Source organism: Rhynchophorus ferrugineus, unplaced genomic scaffold (assembly GCF_030347505.1).
Source record: "Rhynchophorus ferrugineus isolate W39M unplaced genomic scaffold, kcgeb_rfMv2 rfM2, whole genome shotgun sequence".
Lineage (NCBI taxonomy): Eukaryota > Metazoa > Arthropoda > Insecta > Coleoptera > Curculionidae > Rhynchophorus > Rhynchophorus ferrugineus.
In genome coordinates, this window is record NW_027472581.1 from 76,883,768 (window position 1) to 76,911,471 (window position 27,704).

Sequence of the window (27,704 nt, forward strand, 5' to 3'; positions counted from 1 at the left end):
AGCTTTGTAAGACATGGTATGTTTGACAATAATATTAACAAGGCTGTTCGAAGATATAGCATAATATATAATATTTATTTCAAATTTATTAAAATTTACTCGGAAGTAATGAACAATACTTACTTGGAACTAAATCACCAAATCCAATGGTGGTCATTGTTATGAAACAAAAATAGAAACCATCAAAGAATGTCCAGTCTTCTTCCCATAGAACAAATACGCCAGCACCCGCTGCCAAGTAGATAAATAAGAAGCAGACTGCCCACAAAGCGTAAGATGAAGTGCGTCTTGCCACCATGGCATTTCTGAAAGACAAAATTAACATTTTAATAATGAATTTGACAAATTTTAAAGAAGATATTTTTACTATTATTCAACTAACTAATTAATTAAATTAAAGTTAAATTTTCTCCAGTTAATAAAAATGCACCAAGTAGAATTTAATATATGTTTTTAGTTAAAATTTTTAGAAAAAACAGTTAATTTGAATTTGAAAATTATTATTTTTTAGCAGTGTAATCAACGATAACGTTTTGTTTCTTAATTAATATTTTCGTTCTCTCAATAGCAGAAGACTAGTTCTTTAATTTAATAATTTATGTTAATGTTTCTTGAATTTGTTAATTACTCGCGTTAAGGAATAAGTTAGTAGGCTGTTACATTTTAGCAGTTAAATCAGATCATATCCGAAGAGTCAATGTTCTGACAATGTTTTCTGGTACTCCATAGAGTGCTTAAAATAGAAGAAATTTAATAATCTGGAAAGCTCAATTGATATTTCTATTAATCGAAGATTGTGATCTTGCAAAATAGGTCGCTGTTATAATGGCGTACAGTTCTTATTTACTCTCTATAGTAATAATTTTCACGTCTGTTCATTGTGTGTTCTTTTATGATCGGCTGTTACTTCGATTATCAACAAGAATTATAGTAGATCTTATTATATCTATAGGTACTTTTTGACCCATATACGTTTCATCTTAAATTTTGTTCTTATCGCAAGAATGTAAATGTATGATTGGTTAGAAAAATTCGTACGGTATAGAATAACTTAGTAGGAGAAAATGCGTATGAGTGGGAGACGTGAGCTAAATTTCTAGTAAGAATTTTTATATGTATATGGAAAGGCTGCTTCTAGGTTAGAAGAAGTATTTGTAACGGTATTATGCAACCTTGAAACGTAGACACTAATACAGTCTTATATTGCAGTTATTATTAAGTTATATGAACAGCCCAATAAATAAAGTTAGAGCAAATTATATATAATTAATTTTTTTACCCCAAGACCCAAATATTCCCATGACAAAGTTGCTATGTGGACTAAAAAATGGCGAATTAAATTAAATGAGTCAAAATTGACACACATAGATTTCACAAATAAAATGATCATGATACAACGTGCCTTCATTAACAAACTTGTTTTATATGAGCAAATACTAACGCCAGTGTAAAGCTATGAAAATCAGCTGCGGAACTGCGTTAGTGGCTCTAATATCCAACTGATTCAAAGGTTCCAAGATAAGGTATTAAAGTGTATTCTGAATAAATCTTGGTATGTACGAGTTGGTGACCTCCATCGCAAGGTAGAAATTGAGATGGTCACGGACAGTATCAGTAGAATGACTGACTAGGTATTGATTGACTTCAGAACAATCTCAACATGAAATCAGGTATACAGGTATACAGGTTTCATATCAATATTTGCATTAAATTATGCTAAATAAATAGTCATTAACCATTTATAAAATAACATAAAATAGCAGTGTGGTTTCCAAAATATTTAATTTAAATATATATTAGAAAAAATAAATGTTTGGATAAACAAAACTGTTATGCTCGAGTCTAAGGAAGAAAAGCGATTGAAACTAAATCGTTTAGGATAGCCATTTATATTGGTTTGAACTTAAATTGGATAACTAAATCCAGTTTACAAAGCGACATATATTTCTCCGGTTTCCATCTCCGGTTCGTATACCTTTTTGTGTATGTTGCATTTAGTTGTAATTTTTCCTGCAAGCATTATTGCTTTCGGAACATTTTATTTATCTTAGATTTCAGGTTTTGTTTTATTGTTTTATTTATTAAAAAAAATTTATTTTATAAATTTGGTAAAACATTAACTAAAATTTTTTTATTAAGAGAAAATTATTATAAAATTTATAAATGTGTGCAAACAACAAATACTTTTAAAATATTAAATTTTAATATAATAATATTAACTGAAAATTACTATTTCTCTAATTTTAAGTTTATAATGCTTATAATAAGGTAATTATGATACTAAACACTTCTATAGCTATATTTATGACAAGACTTGATCAAAATATTGAAGGTATAAATGGACAAGGTTAAATAATATAAGCTTACGAAAGCACAGAGGAAATAAAGGAGAGGAAATAAAAAGACCTGAAGATGTAAAGAGCGTAATGAGAAAATTGAAGAATGGAAGACCACCGGGTTAAGATAACATGGTATCAGAAATGCTAAAATGGTTAGGACGATATTGAATTATTAATGGAAATTTAGAATATGGACAGAGAAACAAATTCCACGAGATTGGCAAAGAAGACTTATTATACCGATACATAAAAAAGTAGTGTAAAAGAAAATGTAATAATTATAGAGGGATTGCTCTATTGTGCACAGGTATGAAAATATAAGAGCAAATTATAGCAAATCATCTAAAATCAGCACTAGATAAGTTGGAAACAGAATCTCAGAGCGGATTCTGATGGTTTTGGGGATTGTTACAATATTATGGACTCTGGTAAGATTTAGGTAGGCTCTCACAGCATATACTGCATACATAGTAAAGCTTTAATTAAAATATTACCAGCTAAACTAGTGGCTAGCGATAAAATACTTTAATGCACTTTTATTTTATGCATACAATCCGTATTATATTGAGAGAGAGTAACAGGTTCGAATCCTTTCATTTATTTGGACGTTAAATTTGTTTATAGAAAGAGCCTATGCTTGTTCATAGAGATTCAATTTGACTCTATTATCACTACAAGTCGAACGCTTTCTGAGAAGATCTTTACGCTGGTCACTCGCCCGTCGGTAGGAATTATCAAACCTTTAGAGACCAAGTTAAGTACCAGCTCTAGTTTGAATAACGCTAAATTGTAATATATACTTTAAATAAATGAAAAAATAAACAAAATAAATATACAGTCCTTGTTATACAATTATGTTATTTTATGTTATATTTCTAAAAGATGTATTTTATTACTCGTTGCACATTTTGTTTTAACAATAAATAAATCAAGAAATACTTATTCTACCACAGATATTGGAACTTCTGTTCTATTCCCGTAGGAATTTAAAAAACAACATAATAAAATCAAGAATGTTCAGCAATAAAACTTAAAATGATTGCTTTCGAAACACTTTTGGGTGTCAGAGTATTCAATACCAATTATCTAATCTGATATATTTTAGTCTCAGAGACTTAGTTCTATCATAAATAATTTTAAATTAAATTTAGTAAATAGTTTAGCATAATTTAGTAAAAGATCCTTAAAAAATCCAAGAGAAAGATAATCTTTATGGTTTTAGTATCGCAAGTGGTTTATAGACATAGTATTAGACATTACAGACAAGTATTATGACTCACTAGACATTTGAAAAATATTATTATTAATGAACTTTATGCAATTATTATAGTGTAAAGTTAAAAGATCAAATGAATGGAATTTTTAATGCAAATTGTTTTGGAAGAACGTAAATCGACCGGCAATATGATGGCCAAAGTTTTTGTAACGCATGTGGAATTTTCTACACTAACTGCTAGTGACAAGTATAAAATATTAACTAAACAATAAAGGATTGAACATTGAACTATTGACAAATATCATTATAGATTATTAGCTTAAGAAGGTAAAACATTATGTTCAGATATACTCTTAGATGCAGTACAAGTTTTCGATAACATATGGCATGATGGTCTTGTTCTTAAACTACTAATAAATTACAGCTAGAATGTGGTATGTGAACAATAGGAAGCCTATTCCTAATGCAAGACTTCGTTGGAAAGAACTTATAAAAAAGAAAAGGAAAGATTCGGAGTTTAAATATATGAAAATACCTTGGTTAATTGGTGCAAAATCACAATTATGAGTACATAATAACTTGCTACTGTACAAGCAAGTATTGACACCTATATGGGAATACGGAGTTCAATTATGCTGATGACCTGTGAGAAGTAATATAAATCCAATAGTAATTTTCTATAAGATAGTCTGATAGGTATTGTAGGCGCACAAAGATAATACAGGACTGAGTAGGTCACAGAGACCTTCAGATACCGATTGTGGCTCAGAAAATCAAGAAAATCGCACGGAGACATTAGGAGAAACTGAATATCAAAGTATTCATTCCTTTTGGATAACTTGGAATATCTCTTGGATATCACCAGAACAGGACATAAACTGAAAATAATCAAACCGTTTAATCTGGTGTAGTGAAGTATAATGAGGTGAATTTACTAGAAAAACAGCGGTGTTGAATCAAAAAATGATTACACCAGAGACTAAGATATGATTGATGGGCCCTCCTAGATAAATAATTAGATTTAAGTTATTGTAAATTGTAGGTTAGTTAGCAACGACTAGTAATAATGTAATAAATAAATAATAAATCTATTGAATATATCGATGGATTAAAAAACATGTATTACAAAATTTAAGAAATTCTTGTATAAAAATATAAAAAAATATATGAAGCTTGAAAAAATTATTGACCTATCATTGTATGTGTAAAAATACTATATCAAACATGTGAACTGTGTATGCCTTAAAAGTTATAGTAGAAAATGAATCGAATATAACAACTGATGAAGAAAGGCTTGGTCTATAGAATATCAAACATTGTCCATCAATATTCTTCAGAAATTCTAAAAAAAAGTGAATAAACTCTGCGATATAGTATCTGTGGTATCCTTGAAATCATGTTGGTTGAAACTGTTTCAAAGTTCTACTTAACAGATCAGGTAACTGATGTGGCTTTGGCTAGCTCTTACTATAGCTCAAAAAATGCTTTTATGGAAAACGATTTACATCAAACAGAAAGATAAAAACTGCTACACAATTTTGTGATGATTGTATACCAGGGATACAGTCTATTCAAAGTTATTATATACATACGTCATCTAAATTTGTGGAGTCAAAACGTCGCCATGTTGCCGCATCAACTCGTAGTTTTAGTTCAGTTAGGCTTTGACATAAAACAAAATCCTAATCCAAATAAAATAATTCAACAAAAATGTTATCAAATATAATTTATTTTAATATTATAGTACATCTAGAAACAACAGTTAATTATACAGCCACAATTGTTTATAGGTTAGAGCTATAACCTCTTATTAGTATTGCTTTCAAGAATTTTGCATACGTTTGACAACCATACAACTTTGACAGGCTCATTCATTTACGCTCTCGAACTAATCAGACAGCACTGTGTCTCTTTTTAACTAGAATAAAATCAGAAGGAAAATATTGTCTGATTCTGAAACGAATTTATAAATTGCAACAGGCAATTCATTAAACATCTTGAGGACGTATGTACAAATGTATTAGTTGTTGTTGTTTCCGAAAATATACGTTTATTGTAATTTTAATAGTTTTTTTTATAAACATAGTTATTAGTAATTTTATAAACTTACCGAACACATTTTGGTAGTGGTGGTATATGTCGAACCAACGTTGAAACTGTTGAAGCAAACAAACGACCCCAATCGGCTATGACTGTCATTGTGAGTGGTATTCCAACCAGAGCGAATACTATGCAGAATGCTTTTCCTTCTGTTGTTACCGGAACAATATTGCCATATCCTGAAATGAAAGCAACATCATAAATAATGCATTATTTAATATATATAATCCAACTTTGCAAATATTTTATGTTATTGAGATAAGGGACAATTTAATTGTTCGAAATAAACTTAGTTGGAAATTTCTTGCTACGTAAATGGTTTTATTTCTGTTGTAAAATTATGTTATTGCCCATCCCTAATCCTTAATTTGCATTTAATTGCATATTCTGCACGCAAAGGGGTTTTGTTGAATATTTAAATTATATGTTGTTTTGATATATTTTAAGCACAGATTTCTTAAATTGTTTTGTTAATAATGTAGCTGTATTATATTTTCAAATTTTAATTAAAATTATTAAATTAAATCCTTGTGAAGTTTTTGTTGGCTTTTTTAATGAAATTTAGGTTTCAATTAAATTATATTCTGCAATAAATGTGTAACATTTTTGTTGAAATCATATTGGTAGGTTTTGTTCCCTTGAATCTTGTAATAAGATTAAATAGTAATTAGAGTTGTGTAGTATTTGAGTTATCATAATTCTCGTCATTAATATAATGTAATGGATCAATCTTTTTAACTATGTTTAGTTTGACGCTTCTCTATCAAAAATCATTTCTGTTATGTGCAAGCTAATGAAGACTCTAACTAACCTTGCTAACGTTTTAAAATTATTATTTTTTTTTAGTTTTGATTCATTCTCCTAGTATTTGCAATTCATTGTCTATTGTTTGTAAGTATGTTGTAGAAATATCTCCAGCAGTCATTGTTAATAATTATGCAGACATTTCGAATTTGAACTAAATGGGATTTAATGATACCATAATCTTAATCAAAATCGACATCAAATACTAAATTATTTTTGGATGTAATGGTTTTTCTACTACAACATATGGGTTTTTTATTGGCACGATTCTAGAAATAAGAGCAAATATTAAGAAATTGTTTAAATATTATTAGGTTACAATATTTCCAATCGTTTCTTCGTATTTTTTATGATTATTGAATCATGAATTGGCCGAGAAAGGGTTTAATTAGGTTCAAAACTTGGATTTCAGAGTGTAGTGTGTATACTGAATGCATTATTCTTTGAGAATGGAATAAAATCACGTTTGAATCCGAATATTAGAATGATTTAAATTGGTTTTGTGTTTTGTTCATCACTAAAGAACACACGTGTGTATCTCCCAGAACTTAGAATTAAAAGCTGAAGTTATGTAGTAACAGTAACTTCAAAACTATAGTGAATATCAATTAATTGAAGCACCAATATTTATCACATCCGCATTATCTAAATATAGCATCTGTTTTCTGTAGAGAATATATTTTGCAATAAATGTATTTTTCTTATCTAACGACAAAATTGATTAGACCGCTTATTATGTGTTGCTTATATTACGTTAATCAAATTTTTTAACATTTTAGAGAACAACATTTTTATATCAAAATTATATTTATAGCTACTTAAAAAAATACCTATCTTAGAGATACTTAATACAATAATTTTTAAAATTATTATTATATATTCTGATTATTCAATTATATTCAAATTATTATTATGATATTAAGAACTTTTTAGTTTCGGCTTTGGCTTCCTTTAGAATACTATATTATATATCATAATACATATATTTTCCTCTGAGTCATAACTTTCCCTGTTATGTCTCATATTTATTTAAGTATAATTTTATTGAAAAATAAAAAAACCATAAACTGTAGAATATTAAACGTATATTACTTATACATATACATGTATAAGATCAGTTTAGAAAACAAATGTTGGTAATTTTTATTCTTATGTCTTTTTTTATTAAATAAATATTAATTTAGATGTTGTTAAATAAGGGTTTAAATAATATGGTGTCTTAATAAATCTCAATTGCAATTATTATCAAAAAATGTATGCAAATATGTTTTGCATCCAAATCGATTATGTTGCGGTTTCATTGATGGTTTTATAGATCCATTAGTAGTATTTGCGCCGTTAGTATTTTATGGAGAATTGAAAAATATTAGTGTTATATGGGAACTGATCAATATCCTGAATGAATTAACTTTTAGTGCATTACAGACACATTTATTTCAATTTTGTAAACCGTAGTTATTAATTTGTATTAATTTACCTTGATGGCAGTTTGAATTAATCTGCCTTATTTGATTTATGAGCACTTCTCAATTATATTATCTTATCTTGTCCATACATAATAGAGAATGTTTTTTATTCCAGTAATAAATTAGAATATTATTCATTTACTTAAAGTAACAAAATTTCAGATTGTTATATTTGTTCTCAAAATAATATTTTGCTCAATGTTTATTTCTTTAAATACGGACAAGTTTTGTATCACAGAGGATGCTACTAGTTAAGCACTCTCAGGATCTTGCAGGTGTTTTGATTAGCAATATATATATTGGTGAAGATGCAAACAATTTAACTTTAAAGCCTTTTAAAAACTTATGGCGGTACCTAAAAGTGGTTTATATTTTGATGTAAATTATAAATAAGGAAGGAATAAAAAAATCCAAGACAATGAATTGCAAGATTTATTGGACAAAAGCACAGATGAAACTCTCAAAGAACTTTCAAATAGCTTAGCAGTTGATGATTAAGCTGTTTTTAACCGACTTTGAAAAAGGATGAGGTGTTATTTTCGCCTGCATATTTTTTTAATATATGCTCGCTAATTTCTCCGTCAATTGTGGGTCGATTTTCAAAATTATTTTTTTATTCGAAAGAGTGCACTTCCCAGGTAGTAATTGTAACCAAAATCAAGATCTGCAGGGGGGAAGGGAAGGAAATCGAGGGAAATGCCCAAATTTCAATGACACGTACAAAGTTTTCACATATTTTTATCTAAAACAATCAGATATTTGTATGTAATATTGCTAAGCTGATGTGGAAAAATTGGAAGTCGTTCAGTGCAAAAGCCATTCAGTTTACCTTTTAAGTACAAAGTGTAATGGTTAAAGCGTTATTCCTGCATATGCAATATGCGAACAATACAAATATAATAATATAATTTTGTGGTATATACAATAAATTAAATTACTAACAATACAAATCTGAATTAATATAACTGTTTGGGTTTGGCATCGATTTCCAAGTGATGAGTTGGTAAAACCGAGAAGAACTATTACAGTTTATTGATAAAATATTGATTCAGATTAAATCTGCAGATGAAATCAATGGATTGTTTTTAAAATGATATGGCAGTGGTGATTTAACTGAAACCCGTCGTTGGAAAGGGTTATAAAAGCTTAAGCTAAAGAATAATTTATGCTTGAAATATGTCAAATAGTTTATAAAATATTTGTTTTCCGAATAGGTTTGTTTCACTATTTCTATATGAAGATTCTTTCGATTGATGTACTAATCTTCCTCTTGGTTGCTTCTATGTACTATACACTTTTCCAATATAATAAGGCCCTATGTGTGTATTATCCTATTGGAGTTTCTCACATCTTGCTCTGCGGTTCGAATATTTTACTTTCCTTGTATTATATAATGTCAATGATGATTTATCAATTTCCCCAAATTGGGCGGACAAATTGCCCACAAATTTCCCTTAAAATTATTGTAAAGAATGATATACGACCCCACCGCTTAAATACTATTTTTTTATTATTTATTCATTATATGAATAAGGTGTAATGTTATGAGAACTAATTTTTTGCTTGATGGGTTTATTGATAGGGCTACCCAATTTTTAACCCCCTTCATTGTTGCCATTAAAGACACTTGTAAATGGATTTAGTCGATTACGAATACATTTTAAGGACTCGCTCTACCGATGTATTGTGTGCAGCAGATCAGCAGTAAATATATAACAATTTTTGTTTCAGAACAAGAATTCTTTAGCAATGTTTTCAAGGCAAAGTACCACAGTAGCGTTCACCATCAATGTTATATTCATGAAGTTCAGGCTCATGTTAATCAAAGTACAAGCTTGCCACTCATCATCCAATTTTTGTACTGTCACATATTTATGAAGCACTGGAAATAGCTTCCGTACTGGTACAATTCAGTTAATTTGTAGTTGTTGGATTTAGAGTGGGCATAAAAGAAAATAAAAGATCGCTGAAGTCAAATCGCTAGTAATATGTGACGTCAATGTAATATAGTATTCTTGGCATGTTCTACAGAAATCTGCAATAGCAGCATGAGGTCCACTTTCATCTTTCTTCAAATTTTCTAATTCAAATATTTTCTTCAACTTTTAGTCCAATACCTATTTCGCTTAAACCTAAAATGTGTTGAATATCCGAAATCAGATTTCAAAATATTATTACAGGATCCATTTATGTAAGTATTTTCGGTTTTTGTAGAAATGTTGCGATCCAGATTAAGTATATTATATTTACGATGAGATGTCAAAATCCCCACATTTACTCCTATATGATACCAATCCCCAAGAGATCCCTAATAAACATGATATTCCCGCTGATTTAAGAATTCCGTACAGATTTAGTAGATCTTAAAGGAAAAACAAAGGTTATCGCAAATGGTGTGTCATTGGCTCTCAATTTAACATCTTTGTAAATCATAATGTTGTTTAAGCTTCTAATAGCCTAGAATAACAATAGAGAATAAGAAGTAAGAAGTGATTTTTACAACATAACTCATAACAGATCAATTGAAAAGTCTCCGCCTGTTTTTAAAATGATATGGTAATGGTAATTTAAGTGAAATCAGTCGTTGGAAAGGGGCTTAAAAGCTTAAAGTGATGAAATTGAAAACCAGAAGTAAAGAGGCAATATATGAAGACACAAATTGAACAAAATCATCATGGGATATCACTCTAAATCGAAACTGGTATACTCAAATTCGGTGACATCACGGACAATTCATGAATATCAAGATAGAAAAGCTTAACTAGAAAATTCGACATCAGCAGATATAACTATCAGATATTTGATGTTACTATCAGTAATTGTAAATTACCCCTTGCAAAGATTTTTTACATCTTAATATATAGTAAGTAATTTGTAACATACTTTTTATTCATACTAATTAAATAAAATTAAGAATTAAATGAGCTGATGAAATGTTGTATATGAAATAAATATTTTAATTAATAGACATTAAGAAATATGTAATGATTAGATGTTATTTAGAGCCAACAATAAAATGAATATTCTCCCCTCATTTAACCGTCTTGTTAAAAAGGCATTGTTATCATTAATATGCTTTTAATATAATTACATACACGACCGCATTTACACTAAAGGGGAACCGGGAAGAAATTACAGCATCTCAAAATTATTTTAGCTCTTTCGGCACAACAAAATGAAAGCAGATAACACTTTCGATCAAACTCAGGCGATTACTAAGGAAATAATAAATTGCTTCTGCTACTTAATATAATTATTTGCTGCTAGTTACTCCCCGAATGCTGTTCCTTTATCTGAACGAACACTTTTATCCATCAAACGATAAGAATCCATTTATAGTAAGATAAAAATGTTTTATGACAGAAGCGGTAGTGCCCTACATTCGGATGCTTTTTCGTTGAATGAAATAAAGCCCTTTATCGACTTCCGAACTACTTTATAATGCTAAGAGAGCCCTAAGCTGTCGTTGGATGTTTTATATCGACAAATAGAACACAGGAAAAATACTCGTTTTAAAATCGTTTTGTATAGATGTTACATAAAACAAATCTGCTAATGTTGTGGATTTCTTATAAGCACGTTACTTATTATAAATAGTTTTTTTAGTTAAAAAAGCAGTAGTGGTAGTTAACAAGTGGTTGTAATATAAGTCCAGATATAATGATCGACTCCACAGAGCTTCAAAGTTATAAGTCCATTGTTATGGGGCAGTTGTAACACTTCGACGTTTTTATATTCACGCAATCTCAGTTGCTGTTTTCAGCAAACCGTTTAATATATTTACTTATGAACATATTGATATTGGATTTCCTTCTGCAAGCAACAATGTGTTATAGAGTGATAATTTGGATAGTAGTCCAAGTAACCACTGCTATTTTATAAGCCTCATATAAAGTTTGTTCATTTCTTTTTAACATTTTTTTTCCACTTGAGTTTGGCGTTCAAAGTCAGGTTCAAGTAATTTATTGTGTTGGCATATGAAATTAGAACTACCGGCAGGTAATCTGCTTTTTTGTATGTGGACATGTGTAGACTTCGTAGCATGAAACATTATCCGCTATTTCGTAGTCAAATCAGTAATGTTATTACACACATTTCACATTTATCAGGCATTTTATTGGTATATAGTAAGTATAATAGCATTATATATAATATATATGGTATAATGTAACTATGGTTCACGCATGTTTCAGAATTTGGCTCATAATATGGTGAGTTAAATTGTTTGCGAATCTATTGTTGAGAATTTATTTCTAAATCCAAATTGGTCAGCTGGTATGAGTTCATTTTTTTCATTCAATAATTTGAAGCGTTTCAGCAATTACTTCTCGAATAATTTAGAGATGACTAGTAGTAGAGACATTGATCAATTTAGATGCTTTAGGGATAATAATAATTTCTGCCATCTTCCACTTCATAAGTGCATATTGCACTCGTAGTATAGCGTTGAATGTACAAGATGTACAAGTTTTAGTATGCCCTTTCTTGGTAGCTGAACATGCTCTAGATGCTATTAGTTTCTTTAGATAATACCCCGAAGCCTCTTTAATATTAAAATGTTTTTGAATTTCTCCATCATCATTTCTATTATACAAATGAACACGGCCTTTACTTAAGTAAATCAATGCTTTTTAAAATTTACCATGAACAAATTCATTTAGCTGTAGTTAGAATATAGTCTATTAGAAATTCTCTTAGAAAAAATAGTTAAAAGGAAAATACTTAGTAAAATGAAATCTAAACTGAATTCTTTTCACCTTTTGGACAAGTGATAGTCAAATGAAATAGCATCTGTAGATATGGTGGATAGGAATGTATCTACATAAACCATAACTTTCATTTATTGAAATTGTTGTAACAATTATTGTAACTATTTATAATCGCGGTTGATAATTACATGTAAGAATTGCTTCCTTTATCATTGAAGAACATGTTCATAGCCAAAAATGGCTCACATAATTTCTGTTTCAATACGTAAGAAACCAGAAGCACTAAATTGTCTGGCATGAGTTTTCATAGAGCTAGCAATTTCTCTCTCTAATTCCAATTATCGTAATGTGTTATAAATGTTAATTATCGTAGTAATTTAAACTTACATAAATAAATAAATATAAATAATACATCGTACTAGAATGCTTGTTTATAATACTAATTTTGAAGCACTTTTCATAAATTAGCAAAATTATTAAAAACCATTGCGATTGTATTTATAAAAATAGTAGCGATATAATGGTATAGTAATAATAAATGTACAACTTAAACCAAAATAAACCTAAAATAACATCATGTAAAGTATTATTTTGATAGCAACTACGGAATGAATATATACCAATGCGTAAAACTTGTTCACATTATTAATTCGAATTAAGAGAGCCTAGCTGGGAAAGTCTGATGCACCTACTCATATAGCGCTGTAGCGACCTTGAGGCATGTCGAATTTTACATAGTGGAATAACGCTCTACAAAATACCCAGAAATATAATCCCAGATGTTGAACACGGGCAGGGTGCCAGCAGCGCCAACTAGAACCCGATAACGAATAGCTGGCAACTCCGAGACGTTTATCTGGGATGGTATTGAAGGGTATTCCTTATCATTCAGTAACCGAACATCATTAGGTTTAGACGTGCCACCATCGACTGTCCAAGCCTCGTCTCCAGGTAACACCGCTGCCATCCATTTTATCTATTTTGCATTTTTCAATTTTTTATATAGCCAATAAATAACGGTCACATAATGTAAACACCACTGTTTCATTTCGTTTTACCTCCATTCATCGAGCCACATCATTTACCTTAAAGTGGTGACCCCGACGTGATCTTTCGCAAAATTGGGTTTGGACTCGTGAATGGAGGGTACGTGCAACATGGTGTATTTTACGTGGCCGTTATATTTATTGTTTCAACATTTTCAATATTTTAAAAACTACTCTTCTTCGATTTTACTTTAGTGCTGGAACGATGGACCTTAAATGTCATTTCATTTTTTTTTTCAATTTTTTGTCCAAATTTTATTTCTTTCACAAATTTTTTAACTCTTAGAGATATTAACGTCACTAGTTAATCATTAGCGTCGCGACTAAGCATTTCTTTCGGCACTATGTTTAAATCATAATGTCTTCCTTTCCTCGCGGTCTCCGTCATATTGGCAGACATTTTGATTTGAAAGGCTTAAGGCAGCTTCGGTCGGATACCGTCGTTATTTGTTTTTTTCTGAATTACCGTAACGTATATGACTACAGATTAGTTAAAAAGCAGCTCCAGAAGCTAGGTACCGATTGCAGTCACCGTAGACTCGTCATGTCTTCGCCGAGGTGCCAGAATTGCCAACGTCTCGTCGTCGAAGAAAATAAGCTACCACGTCGTCGAACAATCGACCCTTTCACAGCGTCGATTACGGGAGCCCTGTCCGAAAAATAGCTCGTTTTCAACGTCATCGATGGACCACATTCAAGTGCCAAAGCGACGATGAAGCAACGGTATCTGTAGGACCGGAAGATATCGACAGCCGTACCAGATCGCAACCGTACCAACCACAACCGTTTCAATTTATCATAGGTTTCAAAGCCTTTTCATGCAGCACATTTTGTTTGGTATATCAGTATTTTGTATTTGATTTTTTTTCATATATTTTTGTATTTTTATTTGCTTAAAGTAATTGTATGTAAAATTCTGGCAGGGGAGTATCGTAGCGACCTTGAGGCATGTTAAATTTTACATAGTGGAATAATGGTCTACAAAATACCCCGAAATATAATCCCAGAACACGAGCGGGGTGCCAGCGGCGCCAACTACTACCCGATAGCGAATAGTTGGCAACCCCGAGACGTTTATCTGGGATGTTATTGAAGTGTATTTCCGATCATACAGTAACGGAACATCGTTGGGTTTAGACGGGCCACCATCGACTGCCCAAGCCTGGTCTCCAGGTAACACTGCTGCCATCCGTTTTATGTATTTTGTATTTCCCACATTTTTATATTACTTCAATAAATAACGGCCACATAATGTAAACACCACTGTTTTATTTTGTGTTACCTTTATTCACCGAGCCACATCAATCTACCCAAAAGCACTATTGTTTATATAGGACACTTCGTAAAAATATCTTTAATGGATTAAGTTTTTGTTAAAATAAGCCTGCCATAATTATTGTACTTGCTTTGATTTTGTTTTGGCATTTTAGAAAATTTTATTAGTGATAAATGTTGCTAACTTTAATAAGTTTATTAGTAAAAAATATACTTAATTTACATTATTTAAGTTTTGGAGTTCATTTTTAGCATCTCACATAGGAAATTAGTGATAGTATTTCGTTATCTCCCCAAAAATCTATTCCTTATCAAACAATTATTACTAATCACAAATTACTGTACATTTTACACGCTTTAAGATTAAAGAAGAATGAAAGCTTCTAATATGTCAGTTGTTCCAGTATTTATATATGAAGTGTTTTTCGATTGATGTACTTTGATGTAAAATTTCGCCTTCCTAGTGTTATACAATGCTAATGATAATTCATGAAATTCCCCAACTTAGGGATAACCAAACTCCCCTTAAAATTATTGTAAAGGATGAAACAAATGTCCACCGCTTAATTAATAATAATTTTTTATTTATTCATAATATCGATAAAGTGTATGCTTGATAGGTTAAATTTGATACTGCTACCCAATTTTTTAATTCCTTTCCTTGTTGCCACCACCGCTGCGTTAGAAAGCAGCGGTATAAGCAGTAAATACATCATAATTTTTATGTTTCAGAACAAGTATTCTTCCGTAGCGTTTTCAAAGCAAGACCTGCTAGCATTTACAATCAATTTTATATTCATGAAGTTCCAGCTCATGTTAAGCAAAGTACAAGCTTGCCACTTATCATCTAATTTTTATGCTGTCACATACTTATGAAGTACTGGAAATCGCTTCAGCGTAGGAGCCGGTAATTTAGTTTTGATTTGTTGGATTTAGAGCGGACATAAAAGAAAATAGAAGTCAAATCGCTAGTAATATGTGACGTCAATGTAATATATTATTCTTGGCATGTTCTAGAGAAATCTGCAATAACAGCATGAGGTCCACTTTCATCTTTCTTCAAATTTTATAATTCAAATACTTTCTTTAACTTTTAGTCCAACACATATTTCGTTTAAACCTAAAATGTGTTGAATAAACTAAGTCAAAATTTAAAATATTAACACAGGACCCATTTTTGTAAGTATTTTGAATTCTTGTAGAAGTGTTGCGATCCAGATTATGTATATTATATTCACGAAGAGATGTCAAAATCTCCACATTTGCTCCGTATGATACCAATTACCAACAGATCTCTAATAAATATGAGATTTCCGCAGACTTAAGAACTGCGTACAGGTTTAGTGCTCTCAATTTAACATCTATGGAAATCATAATGTTGTTTAAACTTAAAATAGCCTAGAATAATAAGAAGCAAGAAGTGATTTTTACAACATAACACATAACAATTGAATTGAAAAGTTCCCGGCCTGACACATAGATGGTGCTACTAGAATTAAGTCGATATGTTTTTTAGTTAGCCCTAACCTTCAAAAGATGCGTGTATAAATTTGACAGCTCTTGGATCATTAGTTTGTGAATTATAACTTTTTGAAGTGTTATTGCGAAAAAAATTGATATGAGAAAATTTCGCATGTTGATAAAATATTTCTTTTTGAAGGAAAAAATACAGTTGAAGCAAAAACTTGACTTGATGCCGAGTTTCCCGACACTGTCACAGGAAAATCAAAGATCAACGATTGGTATGCTAAGTTTAGACGTGGTGAAATGAGCATGGAAGACGGTGAATGTAGTGGATGCCCAAAAGAGTTTGTCACCAACGAAAATTTTGAATGACAGCAAAAATGATGTAAATTGAAATTGAATGAAATAGCACTGTAAAGATATCAATTGAATGGGATGAATTTGGGTATGAGAAAACACAAGTGGGTGCCGCGCGACCCACTTTTGACCAAAAACAACGGAGGGTTGATGATTCGAAGCAGTGTTTTAAGATGATCAAGTCTAACATATCCGAGTTCTTGGCCGCTCCAAAGCATGGGAAAACGCAATGGTCGTCTGCGAAGCTTATGGCATCTGTATTTTTTGATGCACTTGGAATAATTTTCATTGACTACCCTGAAAAAGGAAGGACCATCAACAGCGACTATTACATAGCGTTATTGAACCGTTTGAAGGACGAAATCGGCAAAAGCGGCCGCATTTGAAGAAAAAGGAAGTGCTGCTTCACCAAGACAATGCACCGTGTCACAAGTTAGTTAGACCAATGGAAAAAATACATGAGTTGAGATTCGAATTGCTTCCTCATCCACCGTATTCTTCAGATCTGGCCCCTAGCGACTATTTCCTATTCTCAGATTTCAAAAGAATGCTCGCTGGAAAGAAATGTTCGTTGAATGAAGAGGTGATCGCCGAAACTGAGGCCTATTTTGAAGCAAAGGACAAAAATCGTACTACAAAAATGGTATCGAAATTTTGAAGAGTCGTTATAATCAGTGTATCAGCCTTGAAGAGAATTATGTTGAATAAAAAAACTAATTTTACAAAAAAAATGTGTTTTACTATGGTAGGTTGGAGACTTTTCAATTGACCTGTTAATACCAATGTTTCGCCAAATTTCATACATATTTAATTTCAGTATAATAAAACATTTTATCTCCTATTGTGAACTGCATATTTATGCCATTATGTTTAAGAAATGTGTTATTGAAAATAACTGCGGTATACTCTAGCCCATCTAATTTACATTATGACGCAATATAATCAATATTTAAAAGTGTAAGGGAATGTGAAAAGATTTACGCCTTGTGAATGGATAGGGGTCCATCAGAAACACAAACGCAGCGATAAAATATTGTTCTCTTTCTGGTCGTAAAATAAGGAATCTATTATTTAAATGTTCCAGATTTAAAATTGGTAGAGTTTTATACAAACGCATAACTCTATTGTTTCGAATGGCTGATATTTTTACTTTTTAAGTTTTAAGAATTAACATGTACCAATATCACAAGACTGAAACAATGTAGATATTTGTAATGTATATAATAAGAATTTAGTTCTAAAGCATATTTAGTATCGAATGGTAAATATATTGCAGGTGTGAAAAATTTTCCGCTATTATGTCAAGATGAATAGGAATATACGATATTATATTATTTAAAATAGTGTGCATCAAAAACTCTTCATCTTTCCTATGTTTTAGGTTATATCAAATGAACCTCTAAAAATTATTGCTTTAGATTATTATTATATGTTATATCCATTTTTTATCACTAAAGATTATTCGATGCATGAGATGTTTCTATATTTTTGACGCTGAACTATCGCAAGCATGACTGCATCTCTCTCAGTTCTGCATCTCAATTTAAAATCATCTGGTGCCACATTCCTTAGTTTTGAATAATTTCGGCTCAAAGCTACGCACATTTTATGATTCTCCAAATGTTTTAGTTGACATATGGTTCCAGTGGATGCTACGATGGATTTTGTGTATTTACAATCCGAACGTATGGCCCCCACTTGCAGAGTGACGTAAATTGCTAAATTCAAATCATATGTTTGGATTCTGCAAGACTTATGCTAAGTTTTCTGATGCCGAAAGTCTATCTCAACATCGCTCTTATTGAAAATCTATAGTATAAGTATTTGAAATATATTTGATCAATTCGGTTATAAAGAAAATTATATAAATGAATTGATGCCATTAAATTGTTGTAGAACTAAATAGAAAAAAAATTAACGATTATTTTGCAGATTTTTTAAGTTTAACAGGTTTAATTTAGTATTTACATTTATATTTAAAATATTATTGAAGATAAAAATGTATTAGCTTCAACATGAACCATATATGGAATTGACAATTTTGATACAATTCATAAAGAATGTCCCTCGATAAATCTAAAAAAGCTAAATATTTTTAATTAATAGCATCTCATATTAGATATGCTTAGTACACTCCTTATTTAAAAATTCATGTATTACTATTACTCTGTTGGTTTAAGGCGAAATCTTTGATACATCCATTTGATTACGAGGTCATCGTGCAATTTTTCGTTTGTTACGTAGAGATAAACATTGCTATTTCATAGTAGAACTTTGTTTCGGTAGTCTTGGATAATTAGTTTGTTTGATGTTCTAGTGTAATCATATTTGCACCCCATAGGTCCAAATTGGTTTATGATTGATTGATCAGCCCAAATCAATTTTTATTATTCTAGGTTAAGTTGAATGTTATCTTTCGACTAATCAGCACATTTTATTGAATTTAAGCCTGTTATTATGTGCTTTTTATCTAACGTGATATTTCTAATTTAATATACCATCAAGATGCCCTGGTATGTATAAATATTAGATATCGGACGATTGATCCGAAATAAATCATTAGGAGAAATAGTCAACAAATTCAAATAAAGATAATCACTATAGTCAATTTTTGTTATTTAAAAGTTCAAAGTTAGTTAGTTAAAAAGTGATTATTTAAATAGAAATATGATAAAATAATTCAAAAAAATGATCACATTTGGTAATGTGCTTGCAGAGTTAGTGAAAATTTACATGAAAATATATAAATTAAAAGTACCAGCTCGTAAATTTTATTGTTATTATCGCTAGATACTATAAATGGTCTTAGTGAGTATCACAACTTTATCTAGACATCCGAAAATTAGCCTTTATAGTCTTTTGAACTACCTTCAAAGACGTGTTGTGTTTTCGATTTGAACTGATAGTACAATCCTCGTATATATTATGCTTTCTAAAAACTAATTCGTATAAACTCGTTCTTACCTATTGTGGTCAAAACTGTAGAACAGAAAAAAACCGCTTTCAACGTTGTCCATTTGGCCATTTCAGCGTCGGGTCGCAAGGGTACCCCGTCCTGAAAGGAATCCTGCAATGAAAGCGAATAAGCAAACGTCAGTAACATCTATACAAAATAAATTGCCCAGCCGGGGACTAAATGGCTTGTAGGGCAGACATTAGGGTAGTATCAAGAGAAAATTTAAATTTATTACGAAGTATATTCATTCACATTGACATTTGAGATTCATTTCAAAATTATATATATTATAATAGATTAAAAATATTTTATTAGTGTTTTTAAACATAATAATCTGAAAAGTTTGTTTTTTGACGATTTGATTAATTTAGATGAGAATTTTAATGCAAATTCTGACAAGACAAATGAACACAAAAATATGCCTCTATAATCATAAATAAATATTATACTATAATAAAAATATGTTAACTAATCTTTAGCTCATTTAGCGACATTGCGAAACTATATGATTTATTTATATTACTCAATTAATAAAATTGGAAGGTATAAAAATGTATTTTTAGCTACTGAATACTTTGTGTCACTAAATATATTTTATTCTAGATATTATAAGATCTGACGGGGATAGTTCTTCCGTATTCTGATAGTTGTCTCAGTAGTTCTTATCTAATTTGGTGAAGCATAAATTATTTGTTAAATATCAACTTTTCCATTTCTCAATTGTCCAAGTTTAGTGCGACTTCACGGAAAACACAATATTCTACACAAATACTAAATGCTTTTTTGTGATTGCTGATAGATACTATGTTATTAGATTAATTTTGATAACATAACATAACATTTATGTCATAAAACAGATTTAGAAACAACATTCTTAAAGCATAATCTTTATGTTTTGTGATGTGGAAATAAGAAAAACCAGTCATTGAGAAACTAAAATTACCAGAGTAAAACGAACAAGAAATGCAAAGTCTAATAAATGAAAGCCAACTGCATCAGTCAGTGCAAGACCATTGGAAAATAATCAAAACAACAACTGATGAGGCAGCGGTGACGAGAATATGAAGGAAAAATAAAAGAGCAACCTGGTTTGACCAAAATTTTTGACCAAAAAGCAATAAAGGTCCAGTAGAACAACAAGGCACCAAAAATAGATGAAATACGGAAGGAGAGTTAATCCTCGAGGACTGGAGAGAAAATATTATTTGTCAAATTAAGAGAAATGGAGATAAACTAAAATATGGTAACTATCGTGGAATATCTCTTCTATGATGATGGATGAATGGATGGCAAGAAGATGGGCTGTCCTCTACCCTATTTAATTTAGCTCTAGAATACATATATAGTAAGGTAAGTATACAACGGGAAGGAAATGCTGCTAACCAACAAGACGTTAATAGGTAACTATGTTAAAAGAGTTATTATATTAAAATAAAAGAGAATAAGTTTGAAAAACCTTATTTTATTTACATTAGCATACCATATCTCTTCATTTTCCCAATGATGTTGCTCTTTGTATATATTCGCTTGTAGGAATAATCTGAAAGGTCTCTCTGAAGCGTCCAACAGTAGTCAGATCTCCATATCTTATACTTTAACGTCCTGAAGAAATCGTTCATATTGCTCTCACATCTTCCAAAATTGCAGTAAAGTGGTCAAGATGGGAATGACGACAATCTACTTTAACACTCATTAAATAACCTAAAGTTTTAGTATTTGTGTATCGCTAGGATTTTTATGATTGCCTTAACAAATCTGCATGGCCTCACTTAAAAAATAAAAAACCCTGTTTTTTGAGAATCCGACATGTTTGTCATAAATTTTGAGCCAGTGTCTAATGTCTGATCTGGCGAAAACACCTTCCTTCACCATTGCTTGTGAGAGGCCTGAACATGTTGAAACTATATATTTGAAGCAATCTCCAATTTTCTAAACGCATAGGAAGGACAATAGCCCTTAATAATAATGCTATTTTATAACGAATTATATTTAATCTTAAATTAAGAATATTAAGACAATATAATTAAAGTATAACTTGTACATATGACGATGTATATACTAAAATTACAATTATTATTATTGCGCTAACCATTATCTCTATATTGGAAGGTGAAAGTATCTTCATTATATTTCCAAACACAGCTTTTATTCCTCTATTGTGTCCATTAAGTTTTATGATGTATATCCGCCTTGTTTTCTTGGCGTTGGTTGTCCTGTAATATCCGTTCTGTTGTCCTCCCTTTTTCGTATACCTTTATTTGACTTGGATTTAGGAGAGTTCGTTTTTTCCATCCTCTTTTATAATGCAATGCCTATACCTTTCCATACAATTTTTGGTCATTTGCCAAGTTTGACATATATGTATTGTAGCCACAAATGTACGAATTTATTTTATTACTTCATCAGAATTTGAATTTTTTAGAATGCTGAAATGTAATTATAAAAAGAGTATTTTACTAAATAGATTTCGTTATATTTGATTAAATAATTTGTTCAAGCTATTTAGTTAAAAATTTAAACTTAAATAATACACAAATTGGCTGTATTAAATTATTATTAGAGGTTTGCATATATTCTGATCATTTTTCTCTTTAAAGTGACCTTTATTGAAAAAAATGTCTACAAGGTATATTAATCAAAATATTTTCCAATATATCCTACAATGGATTTTCATCTTTCTTTTTCTGAACTTAGAAAAGGTGTGCTAGCCGTTTTCGGCTTTAAGCTGTCTAAAATTTGCTGTTTTTTAAGTGTTTGAGCTGTCTATAAGTCTTCCTTACTGTCTTTGAACCTATTTAGTCTTCCATTTGTGAATTGTTCCTTGTAATTGGTTTAAAAATCGTTTCTTTTAAATCGTTGGAATTAAAATCGGCAATTGGCGTATGACGGAGGAGTATCACCATAAGTTTCAAAATGTTTTTAATGAACTTCTGTAGCAGATTTATTTAAACGAATCAATAAAAATAATGAATGACGAATATGTAATTTTGGGAGTTCCATGAATAATTTGCGTATACACATAATAGTTCAAATATCTTAAATATAAAACTGGTTTTGACATTTCTCATAAAATATAACAGTTGCTACATTAATACTTCAACATTTTCTTCAAGCTAACTAATATATTATTTGTTATTATTATTATTTCTTATATATTTTAAAATCTCCTTTTACGAACTATATGTTTATCTGGACTGGACCTACAGTTTAACGTGGGCTCCGAATCAGGGTCCTCAGCATTAAGCCTACCGACTGGTGAGTGACCAAGTTTAGAAATCATCCCAGAAGACATCCTGATTTTACACTCTTGCCTAGTACAATTACAAATTTTAAATAATCACGAACACACATTTACGAGCATGCCCCAGCAGGATTCGAAACCCGCGGCTATCGCAACAGTAGGAGGTCCTTCCTATCACCTTTACCACTGTGCCACCAAGCCGACTTTATTTTGTTATTATGTAGCATATGTTGTTGTAAAAACGTAGAAAAAACAAAAAAATGTAATCTTGTATAAAATCCTTTAATATTCTAGACTGCATTACTTTTCAATTATTTTAAGTCTATATAACTGATGTTAAATAATAAATTAATTAATATCAATTATAAAAATAAATATTGTATTAATTATTAATAGCAATAAAACTCGAAAAGGAAATAAGGATTTTAATAACTGAAGTAACTGAAATCTTACCTGTAAAATTGATTCATATTTGTCCAGCTCTATTGATATGAGGTAATCCAAATTGACTAGATTTGTATTATTAACGATTGTATCGATCAGGTATTGTCTTCTAATGCTCAGTGTGATGTTGTATTTCTGCATTTTTGATAGTTCTGCCGGATGTTCCAAACGACGAAATATCTGAAAAATGATGAAAATTATCGAACCATTTTTAGATGATCAGTTTTTAATAAATACTTATATATCAGTTTAAATTATTTATCATTTAAATTTATTAATTAATAAAATTATTGAAAAAATATTTAATATATACAATTACTTAAAAAAATATATGTTGACAAAAGTGTAATCTAGTACCAAAAATGCATAAATTTTGAAGCTATAGAAGAAACAAGAATTTTTTTAAACTTTGATGCATATTTGCACTATTATAAATTTAACATACTAAAGTAACTTAAATATAAACTCTACCAACACTACTCTCTATTACAAAAGCAGATATGTCTGGAAACAGGAACGATTTAATAGATACACATATACAGATATATTTAATATATGCAGATATACTGGAAACAGGAATGATGTAAATCCTGGTGCAGAATTAGTGTTTTTCTCTGAATCCAAGGGTGACTATCATGGATAAATGAACCATAACTTTGCTTTTGCAATGGTATGAAAATGAGCTTTTAAAGAAATTGGAGGAACTATCAGTTATTTTTATGGACAATGCACTACATTATAGTATACTGGTGGAGAAGATGCCAACAAGTGCATCAACAAAGTCTGCAATTAAGTATTATGCCTTCCTCTCTATCACTGCATATTTAATCCAATTGAGTTGATATGAGGTATTGACAAGATTTATTACAATAAACATTCAGGTCGAGAAGAATATTTAAACCAGAACTGTCTAGATTTATGGAAAGAGGTATTGTCGACAATAATATCTTCGGCTTAGATGAGCTCGATCAGATTCATTGAAGAAGAAGTTGACAAATGGTGGAATCATGAGCAAGTTTTTGATACATTGGATATAAACAGCTTATCACTTGATTAGTGTTTCTGTAGGTGACAGTGACTGAAAAAAACTTTATGGTCAACAACTATTGGTCAGTATATAATTAATAGTAACTTAAATATAAACTCTACCAACACTATTCTCCATTACAAAAGCAGATTTGTCGATTTGATACCTACGGACTGAACATATGAATTTATGAAGGTGATCTATCTTAAATTTGGTGAACATTTGCTTTGTACGGTTATTACTTTGTATGGAATAGCAGGATTTGGGATATCTTTAAATCGTTAGTATTTAGCGAAAAAATGGCTTTATTTTCTTTTTAATTTCTAAACCATAACGACGTCTTTTTTAATTTTTTTTTGGTTTCAGTATACTATAAGGATCAAAAACATGCGAAGCAGAATAGACCTTTTTAGCTCCCATGTTACTAATTTGTAACTTGTTTATTCTCTTATTCTTAAAATGACACTAAGCATCTTCGCAAATTGGATAGCAGAAATATTTTATTATTTTTATCTTACTAAGAATAACAGCTAAAATATATGCATCTCGACTAGAAGATCTCTTGTTAAATATGCGACTGTATGATATCTAAATATTTGAGATCCCAATGTTGGCAAGAAGCGAATTACTGAAACCATAATTGTAAATATGGTTCAGAATATTGTATTTTTATATTTAATATATATTATTTAGCATTGTGCTATGACCAAACTGTACAATAATACATCAATCAATATACAAAATATCTGATTAATAAAACTGTAAACTAATAAAATCAAGTTAAACTTAGTTTTGGCTTCTTTCATTCTATTCATTCATAGCAAATTTCTGTTACTACACTTCATTGTACTGCTTTGAAAGAGTCTTTTCAATATAGGGACGTTTTATGGCACAACGAGAAAAGATATGCAAAATAGTAGTGAACCATAATATATTCATAGAAAACAGAATATGACGCGAAAATAATTTATTGAGGTGAGCTGAATGATTTAAAATTAGTGAATAGTTTTACTTAATTAAGACAATTTCATATTATTTCATTACTTTAATCATCAGATCTCAGTTTCTCCCTATATTTTCTAGAGTTATGCTTTTTTTAATCAGTTACAGCATTTCTGGCATATATACTAAATTGCTTCATAATAACAAATATTATTATGTACAGTCTATATACATATACATTGTATTATGTTTAAACAATGTATTATATATTTTGAAATTTCGATCAGTAGTTAATGATATATGTGCCTATTTGATCTATGACGTTTACCACTTTTCTGTTAATACCAAAACTTAGGAGTGGTGCAAAGGTGTGCAGTTATTGTCCTAGAATTGATCAAGATAAGATCTTGGAACTAAAATGAGTTATTTGCCACTGCCATATTTGTAAGTTTTAGCTTAAGCCATAGGAAATTTCTGTTTATTTTCGTAGTTCAAGAAATCCATGCCCGAAGGACGATTTTTATCGAATTAAAATAATAACTATCAAATAGAACAAATAGAGATCATCGTATATTATGAATAATTTTTATCAAGTAGTAGTTGTAGTTAGTTGAGAAATTAAATATTTGTAATGCATTTCTAACAATAAAACTGAGGGTTGTCTATTTTCGTCTAAAGACAAAACTTATTAGTTCTGATAAATAATTAAAAAGTTAAAAGTTTTAATAATAACAAATAATTGTGGTTACTAATTTTAGTCCTCTATATATTATATGAAGCAAAATATTATTCGAAAAGATTGATTTATAACATTAATAAAGCATTTTTTATATAGAGTGCTTTGTAATTCATTTTCATGTAATTTGTCGACAGAATACAAAAATAATATTGATGAGTTGTACATTTATTTAACACCGTAGCTTTGAGTATAAATATTTATGTGGTAATTAATTAAACACTTTTATTAAAATAAATATTTTTCCATTTTTTGGACAAAAAATGTTATTTTCAAATGTTTTGTTTTGTCGTCTATTAATCTGGTTATTTGTTCAGAAACTCGAAGCTGTATACATTAACGGAAATAATTTCTACTACAATCTGGGGTATTGTAGAACTATATAAAGGGGAATAGGAAATGTGGTTATAAGATTACGAAGACCACGACAATAGCTTGATTATTTTTAACTGTTCAAGAAGTTATGTTACTGTAATATAATTAAAAAATCGAAATAGGTTTATTTAAAAGGATAATGAAACATTGATTACGAGATATTTTTTTAAAACATATTTTAAAGTCTCCTTTTACCAACTAGGGGTTTATCTGGACTGGACCTATAGTTTAATGTGGGCTCCGAACCACGGTCCTCGGCATTAAGCCTACCGACTGGCGAGTGACAAACTTAGAAATTATCTTAGAAGACATCCGGTCTTACCCAGCCTAGTTACTAGCGTGACAGGGATCATTTTCCTTGTCGATTTTACACATTTGCTTAGGACAATCACAAATATTACACAATCATAAACAGAAATTTACGACCATGCCCCAGCAGGATTCGAATCCGCAACTCTCGAACAGTAGGTGGTTAGTCCTGTCGCCTTTACCACTGCACCACCAAGTCGCACGAGACATTTTCAATAGACTTCATTCTAAAATCATTAAGTCTTACCATGTGGGATTGGCTAGGTTTGGCATGCGTATATAGTATTAACACATATTTGCTACAGGTTAAAGGATGGTTATGATTATACAGTGACTGCAAGGAAAAATTATCTGTGTTTCACATTCTGTGGTAGAAATTTAATAAGTCCAAAAATAATTTATCTTTAATAATACACCGTTTGAATTTGTATTATACGAAGCTGTACATGTTTAGTGCAATCGTACATATTTGTCATAGGAAGAAAAACTTAAAGAAGACGCCTAAAAGAGTATGGATTTAACCATAATATTAATTTAACTACAATATTAATTAACGATGACAGAAATACTCACATTCCAGTTGCATTTGGGTGCGATGTGTAATATGCCAAATTCCTAACATAAAATTTTATCTCTTTTAAAAGAACATAAAAAAAAATCAACCTGGGTATTAAATCCAGTATTCTATGAGCAATGATGACCCAATATATTTGATGACTGAATTCCAAAAGTTATGGGGGTTATAAGTGGTAATGTGAATTGGCATAACAGGAACCTTATGAAACTGTATTTTTATACTATTTATATAATATTTTAGTCTGAATTATTGCAATAAATAAAGATGAGGGCTTACTGCTTCGCTGCTTGCTGCATAATTTGTTTTTAAACAATTAACCAA

At 30.2% G+C, this 27,704-nt stretch overlaps 1 protein-coding gene across 1 annotated transcript in view; it reads right to left on the bottom strand.

Moving 5' to 3' along the window:
- LOC143190535 (potassium channel subfamily K member 6) overlaps positions 1–27,704 on the bottom strand; it is a 91,646-nt gene that overhangs the window by 26,581 nt on the left and 37,361 nt on the right. The window contains exons 3-6 of the mRNA XM_076394876.1: positions 23,427–23,597; positions 19,741–19,843; positions 5,666–5,834; positions 124–305 (exon numbers count right to left, since the gene is read on the bottom strand). Coding sequence (XP_076250991.1) covers positions 124–305; positions 5,666–5,834; positions 19,741–19,843; positions 23,427–23,597 — 625 coding nt within the window. The remainder of the gene's footprint in view (positions 1–123; positions 306–5,665; positions 5,835–19,740; positions 19,844–23,426; positions 23,598–27,704) is intronic.